We start from the raw sequence: 7692 nt of genomic DNA on the forward strand, positions 1-7692 counted from the left end.
ATATGAATTACACGTTGCGTAATTTTACGTGCAGCATCATTCGACGAACAGCACTTCCGCCTGCGTTGAAAGACGTTCGACGAGAGATCTTAAACATAATTCGACCGACGGATTTTCACGCACACGTGCAAGTCCTACGACGCACATTCGATCAACGACATTCTCGGAGCGGAGGTTTTTCCCGGATTTCGGCTACGTTCCCGAACTAGAAGTTACAGAGAAGGAAAGCAAACAAACCGTATTTACTCGACGGATCCACGGTCGTCACAGAAATATCGTAACGGACACGCGTTTCGACGAAACCACGTTACAGAATGCCGAATACAGCACGCGGAACCCTCGAATCGGAACAAATGACGTCTTTCGCCGGTTGCCAATGTCCCACGCCACGATTCTCTCCCCTCTCTCTATTTCTCTCTCTTTCGTACTCTCTCGTCCTCTCGTTCTCTCACGATCAGTTCCTCTCCCCGCACCATGGCCCGGCAGATCTCGTCCCGTTCCGACTCGTGTGTCTCGTTCAGACAGTCGAAAATCGTGATACAATAGCCGTAAAAATGGTTGAAAATCGAACGATCGGATCTCTCGTGTACTGCACAACACTGGCAACCGAAGATACTCTGCGAGCTCGTCGCGGAACGTTTCGCGACGATGATGTCAACGACGAGACGAACTTTGAAAACTGTTGCTCCGCCGCTGGTCTTGGTTCTTCTTCGCGAGGACAAGATATTCGACGAACGGCACGGAAGACGGTAACAACATTCCGCGCAGAGAGTCCTCGACAAACTGCTGCCGGTGGCCAGGTGCCTCCTCTCTTTATTCCTTTTCGGTCCCAAGTACATGAAAGCCCCCAGCTATATAGGTGCCCCTTAGGGCCGAGTGGTGGGGGCCTTATTCTTATTTAACAGCCACCAAGCAGGAACACCAGCAACAACCAACTTTGAAGCCTCCCTTTTTTCGTTTTCTTTCTTTTCTCGGTCTCTCTTCACTCTCCGTCTCTTTCCATCAACTTCCACCTTCGATTCTCCCAACATCCTCCCCTTTTCTTTTCCCAAGCTCCGTCCCTTTCTCTTTCTTTCCGTCCTCTCTTTTTCCCTTTCTTTTCCCAAACGTCTCCCCTTCCGCAGCCCTCGCGAGCACACTCTTTTCTCGTTACCTATCTCTTTCTCCTTTTCATCCGAGCAGCTGTCCTTCCTTTCCACCTCGTGTCCTCGCTCTTCCTTATTCTTCTTGCGCCGATCTACCGGTAAAGCCCGCCAAAATTGTATCAGCTGTCCTGAATTTCGCTCCGCCTGTCATGCGTATGTGACGTATACCGCTCTTCTTGTTCTTCTGTCTCTTTGTCAGGTAGCTATCCCATGGGAAGAGAAAAAAGGGTCACCCGAATCTTACAATAGTAGAACTATTACAATTTATGCAGTGCCACTTTTCCAACTGATTTTTGAACGGCCGTTTTTCCGTTACAGATTATCTGGAGCATGTTATAAATCACGCGAGCATGTATAATTCCGCCGTTTAAACTATCCTCTTCTATTTATTTTACAAATGGAATTAACGACAGCCAGTTCGAATCCCAAAACGCTGCAAGCAACCGATCGAACTTTATCGGCTTCGTACACTCGCTGCAAACTTGACAAAGGAACATCCATGTACTGATAGTCCATTTATACAGTTGAGGAAGTTTATTTTATTCTCGGAGGAGCTGAACTCGTCGTATTTACTGGCAGATAAAGTAAGTGCATTACCATCGACGTTAGCTATTAGTTGATTTGAAGCAGATTCTACGTGCAGTAAATTGAAAATGCAGGAATGAACGTTAACGAAATTCTAATTCATCAATGCTTATGGGTACAGCTATCCAAAAGTGACGGGTCATAGAAAATGCTTAGTGTTTGAATTTGCGTTATAAACAATAATGTTATATCTTTTCAGGCGACGTATCCGTGTTTCTAGAATCTCTATAGCTTTGATTTGAGGTGCCTTTCGATGCGAATTGGGTCGGAAATCGTTTTGGGTACCTGACACATGCATACAAGTATGACACGATGCATTTAACATTGCAACGAACGCGAGTACGGTCGAGCGTGTGGATCGAATTTTGCAATGGATCTCGTAGTAAGCTGTTACGGCTCGATGTTATTCTTCGGTTGACGTTGACGCGTGTTGATAGGGAATGTTTGGAGGATAAAGAAAATTCGAAAACAGAGAGAAGTGATTGAGAACCACTTGTAGGAGGACAGCTGCCGCTGCGAGCGCATCTGCTGTCGGTTGCGCTGGCACGCGCGCTTACATATCCTTATTCCTACGTCGGTATTATACACTCTATATAGATGTACACGGGTCGAACGCATACGGTACTCCTCTGTTCTCCTTATTTCTACCACGCTCCTCCGTCCTTTTTTCGCTTTCCTTTCCTTTTCCCTTTCCTTCCTTATTTTTGTCTGAACGTTTGCTGCTTCCCTCGCTCTTCATTCTTTCCTCCGACCCTTCTCCCCTATCTACCTATGGCCTATGTCCTTCGTACATTTCAGTTGGTTTCTTTTTTCTCACCCCTCGAACTGCGACATCGCGCGGCATTGCGGGAATCCCGTTTTCAATGTATATACGTGTATACGTAGGTAGAGCACGGGGTGCAGGGTACAGGAGAGCCTTCTTCTAGCGAATGCATCTTATATTGGGGGTTGACGGACCGTCATCTTCCCTTTAATACCATTTGGAACGAGGATTTACAGCCGGTGAGAGAGCGAGAGAGATGCTAGGGTCTACCCGTGTTTACAACGTATATACGATGGTTGTCCGATTTCGAAAGGCTCGTACAACCGTACAGCTAGTTCATAATACCTATACAGGGCTTGCCTGCGAGCAGCGAGGGTTTTTCTACGGTGGGCACTAGCGGACCACGGGCTGCAATCCTCGGATTCAGCTTGCCGCACAGCCGGTAGATAGACTGTCGTCGCGGTACCCGAAAATTTTCTTTGTCCTCATTGTTCGCCGAGTTTCCACTGTACGTTTACAGCGGGTACGGTTCCTCGAAAATCGTCAATTTTCTTTATTGAGGGATTTTCCATCTGCTTACCTCGGACCGTGCCCGTTTCCTTCCCTCCGCTTCCGTGTGCCTCCGGTCGACCGAACACCCCCACGGGATCTCTTAAATCCAGCTCTTTTGTTCCTTTGCATACCTGCCCTCGTTGAAACGAACTGACGCGATACCGATCGCTGCCGCTTCGCTTACTTAGATTTCTCTAGAAATTTGACGCTCTTGTCCGCGCTCGCTGTCGTAAAAACCGTTTAAATATTAAGTAGACAATTTGGCATCTGTAAGCGCGAACTGATTGTCGCGTCGCGAACTTCGATGCGAGTACGAATCCTCCGCGATGATAAAAAATATCTATGAACTTCGCCCGGAACGACTCTCGGCTCCGCGTGTAAGAAAAGTTTTAAAGCCTGCAGAAGACGTCGGAGTCGGAGAACGGCGTCGATGCGCCGCATGTGCTTCACACCGGAGCATAGGTATAGGGCCCAGATGGCAAGCGCCGAATCCCGTGGTTAAATTTTAACTAACGATGTAACGCTGCTGCTCTCCGAGCCACCTGTTCTATGCGTAGTACGTATCGAGCTATTCTGAAAATGTGCAGCCTTGTGACAGCGATCAAATTTGATTCGTAGTCCTTGAGAATCATCCCTGTTTGCGTTACGATTGCCTCGCGATTTCACGGTTCTTTAAAGCACGCACGGGATCACGCTGTTCTCAGTTTATCCTGATGCGATAAAGCGTACGAAATGCTTTGTAACTGTGATGCTTCGTAGGATGCATTAAGGAAAATGTAGAAGATCTATCTACAGTATTCGTTGTGGACAACGTGATTCCTCCTGACTGTTAAAAGCAAGGTCGGTCTGTTTACGAAATTTCTTCTACCTAAGTATTTCTTCTACCTGGATAGGACATCTATTATTTATGTACGAGCTGCTTTCATTGTTTTCCCCCCTCGTAAATGACGGGACACCCTGTATATAGTAATGCGCGTATACTACGTGTTAACAAACGGTCGTTCCGAGCCGACGTTACACTTTGGGACGGGTTTCAAAAGATCTTTGTTCCCGTCGAGGAAGTGAATCCGTGGTCGAATTCAAACGTGTTCGTGTATACTACACGAATACCTAACTTTGCGTCGTCTGCAACAACCGGAAGTTGACCGTACATAATGTTTCTGGGTGCGCCGGTTTGTGCTATTTTTCGCTTCACTGACAAATAGAAACAATGTATTGATTAATCATGATTTAACGAGTACGATTACAACGCGGATACACGCGTTTTATCAGATTTGTAAATTTCACGCGGAGCAGGTCCCATTTTACGTTTTTCTCGTTCACGCGTTTACTATTAAACGGTTTATATTTTCAAGTATCGAATACCGAACGCTTCGGATCAGCTGCCATGCTAATTTTCATTTTAAAAGTACGTTTATCAATCAGATGACGACTCCTAGAATTATATGATTTAATTTTTTTATCGTATCTTCTTTCTTTCAGTCTCTATGTTAGTTGCAGAGTTCTTCGAAACGCTCAATCTGCAGAATCTATCTTGCATGGTGGAATAATAAAAAAATAATGTCAGCAATTTTTTCACGCTGTCAGCAGCTTCGAGAATAATAAATAAAATAGGTTTCTTTCTTACTGATTGTGCGTAAGAACCGTCGGTAAGAAGCTGAATAGCTACGCAACGAGAAGTGGGTCAAATCCTTTCACTTGTGGGAATCAATCCCTCCAAGTGTTTACGATGAGGATGAGACGTATAGAAAGTAACGCAGTCGAAACAGGCTGCACGTTTTCGAAAAGATCAGTTCGCGTTACAAAATTATTCTAAAATGTCTGTGCGTACTTCAAACTAATGAATCACGATCAAACAATGAGATGAGGATTTGAATGAAACCGACGGTCCAGTGCATGTGGGTCGTTGTTGTTCGTATTTTAAGTTACAGTATTTTGAGATTCTAGTATTGAACACGTTTACTCGTCAAATCGTCCAATCATGAATAAAACGAAAGATAATACCGTCCAAGTAGTATTTATTTCTCTACTTCTGGATCTCTTGGCGTTTACTATGATACTGCCGCTATTCCCGGCTTTATTAGATTATTATAAAGAAATAGAGGATGACCGAGGCATGTATTACAAAATTTTGCATCACATACAAAGGGCAAGACAATTTATCGATGCCCCAGATAGAGTTAATACAGTACTGTATGGAGGTGAGGCATTCTTTGTTTGTACCTCATCAAGTGGCAGTATTCAAATTCTAACAATTTGATTCATAGGTTTCCTTGGCTCTATGTACTCGTTTCTGCAATTCTTAAGCTCTCCAATAGTGGGTGCACTATCAGATATGTATGGAAGAAAGCCAATGATGATAGTCTGTTTAACAGGGATTGCCTTGTCTTACCTACTATGGGCTTTGTCCTGCAACTTTACCATATTTGTATTAGCAAGATTCGTTGGAGGTATTTGTAAAGGGAATATTAATTTATCGATGGCTATCATCAGTGACGTCACCTCTTCAAAATCGAGGGGAAGAGCAATGGTAAAGCTTATTCAAACCGATTCCTAGAGGTGATAAAGTTATAACGTTACAAAATTTGCTACGTCTTTAGGCACTGGTTGGTATAGCCTTCTCGATAGGCTTCGTCGCAGGTCCAATGATAGGAGCATTTTTCGCTTGGCTTTCAAGTAATAACAGGCAAGGGGCTTGGTACATAATGCCTGCTGTGTTTGCTCTACTTTTAGCAGGGAGCGATTTGGGTTTTGTTATTTGCAATTTGAAAGAATCTCTGCCAACAAATTGTAGAACGAAAAGCCTCGCATCTGGCTTGTCTGGAATTCTTACTTACATCAATCCCATAGATCTATTCCAATTTAATGGAGTATCTGGGCTAAGTTCGCAAGGTGAAATTGCAATGAATTAATATGTTATAAGTTTGATAGAAATCGTTAAATATTGTAATACAATTTCAGAGAAAAAAAACTTAAGAACGCTGGGTTCTGCTTATTTCGTGTATTTGTTCGTGTACAGCGGCCTGGAGTTTACTTTAACTTTCTTAACTCATTATTTATTTGACTTTACAAGCATGCAACAGGGATGGATGTTTTTGGGAATCGGATTAGTTATGGCAGTTTTGCAAGGAACTTGGGTAAGGACGATTCCGTCCGACAAAACTAAGTCTGTCGCAGAGTTGGTAACTATCCTATTTCGAGAATTTACGGTGGTGCCTTATACTTGTCGTTTTACTTTGCATTAACATTTTAGGGCTTATGGCTCATTATACCAGCGTTCGTTTGTGTAGGCTTAGCGAATGAAATATTGATGTTGTCGCTCGGAGTACTTCTATTCGCAATTTGTGAGTCTAGCGTAACGTACAATTTCGTCCATAAAGCGGGACAAAGGAAATATACAGTTTTCATATTTATTTCAGCTACTGCTATGGTCGTAACTTGTATGATGACTCTAGTTACACGTATTGGCCCAGATTATCAGAAAGGTGCGATAACAGGCGTGTTTCGTTCCCTTGGAGCTCTTGCTCGAGCTTGTGGACCTGTTGTAGCTTCTTTAGGTAAAATAATATGTACATCCTTATATCGGTTCCTAGAATCACTCCTTGAAATTTTGTCCAGTAGCCAATCACTCCGTATATATAGAATTCTACTTTACAAGATTTCGCTAATTAAGACAGACATTTTGTCTTCAGCTTTCTGGTGTATTGGCAGCAGGGCAACATATCTCACTGGTGCGGTGTGCCTTATACTCCCACCCATCATTCTTCGAACGATCAAATTATTTTAAAATACTTAAAATAATTTATATTTAAATGGATATTTTTGTACTGTTAACAAGTTTTTTATATGTATTTTATAGTATTTGAGAAGTATTCTTTACATACACCAGATGTATTGTATCGAAGACATAATATATTTTAATTAACAACGACTGCGTGTATGGTTGAAAACTGTGTATGAATTTCATCTTGAGGTTTAATCATCGAAAGTTAATCAGATATTGGGCGATTGGAAGCCGTTGATAAAAATGTTTTCTGAAAACTTGTTACGTTCCTGGGAAAACCGCGCATGTATCATCGGGGTCTCTGTCACGTGATCTACCCTCTCCAAGAGGTATCGCGCCTTTTACGGTAAGAAATTCCCGGAATTACTCGTCGGCGGCACTCCGTCGACGTTCGCGCTGATGGGAGTAACGCAGAAAGAGGGAGAGTTATTGATGAGATTCGCGCGTGCGACCGGTCCGTACGCGATCATTACGTTTACGATTATTGCGCGGCAGACGGTTTGATCGGTTCAAAGGTTGCATCCCGGACGAATTGATCCGAGCCAAGAGAGATAGGTAACGGGACCACACACGGTAGGCGATCCTTAGTTGCCCGTGTCCTCGGACTGAGCAGCAGGTGAGTACGACCGTTTCTTAAAGCGAACATCTTTTTCTCCTGCCCCTCCCGCTTATCTATTTATGCGTTACCGCGATAAATCACGTTTTCTCAATTTCGTTGGGCCGTTTGCCACATCGAATCCCGCCGAGGAATCCGACAGCAGGCTTCTTCCTTATCTTACTTTAATCCGGCGCTGATTCGTGTATTCGAAAGTAACGGCGGATATTTATAATTTTTGCTTGGTTCACTCGGAGAGATTCATATA

General features: G+C 43.7%; 2 protein-coding genes across 3 annotated transcripts in view; both read left to right on the top strand.

Moving 5' to 3' along the window:
• The first annotated feature begins 4002 nt into the window (after positions 1 to 4002).
• On the top strand, positions 4003 to 6965 carry rtet (major facilitator superfamily domain-containing protein rtet). The gene is made up of 8 exons (XM_018033910.2): positions 4003 to 4453; positions 4528 to 5246; positions 5313 to 5575; positions 5646 to 5937; positions 6007 to 6227; positions 6299 to 6389; positions 6465 to 6602; positions 6738 to 6965. Exons 2-8 carry the CDS (start codon positions 5027 to 5029, stop codon positions 6830 to 6832), a joined length of 1320 nt encoding a protein of 439 aa, XP_017889399.1. The 5' UTR covers positions 4003 to 4453; positions 4528 to 5026; the 3' UTR covers positions 6833 to 6965.
• Positions 6966 to 7219: 254 nt separating this feature from the next.
• Stat92E (Signal transducer and transcription activator Stat92E) overlaps positions 7220 to 7692 on the top strand; it is a 7916-nt gene continuing 7443 nt past the window's right edge. The window contains exon 1 of one of the 2 annotated variants that reach the window (XM_026818351.1): positions 7220 to 7445. The gene's annotated coding sequence lies outside the window, so the exon portion shown is untranslated. The remainder of the gene's footprint in view (positions 7446 to 7692) is intronic. The other variant, XM_018034094.2, reaches the window with a different exon arrangement.

This window comes from Ceratina calcarata, unplaced genomic scaffold, assembly GCF_001652005.2.
Source record: "Ceratina calcarata isolate Rehan_Ccalc_2016 unplaced genomic scaffold, ASM165200v1 scaffold78.2, whole genome shotgun sequence".
NCBI lineage: Eukaryota > Metazoa > Arthropoda > Insecta > Hymenoptera > Apidae > Ceratina > Ceratina calcarata.

Coding starts and splice junctions, on each gene's coding strand:
- rtet (XM_018033910.2), top strand. CDS start 5,027: ATGAATAAAACGAAAGATAATACCGTCCAAGTAGTATTTATTTCTCTA. Junction 5,576..5,645: donor AATCGAGGGGAAGAGCAATG/GTAAAGCTTATT, acceptor CTACGTCTTTAG/GCACTGGTTGGTATAGCCTT. Junction 6,390..6,464: donor AGTACTTCTATTCGCAATTT/GTGAGTCTAGCG, acceptor TATTTATTTCAG/CTACTGCTATGGTCGTAACT.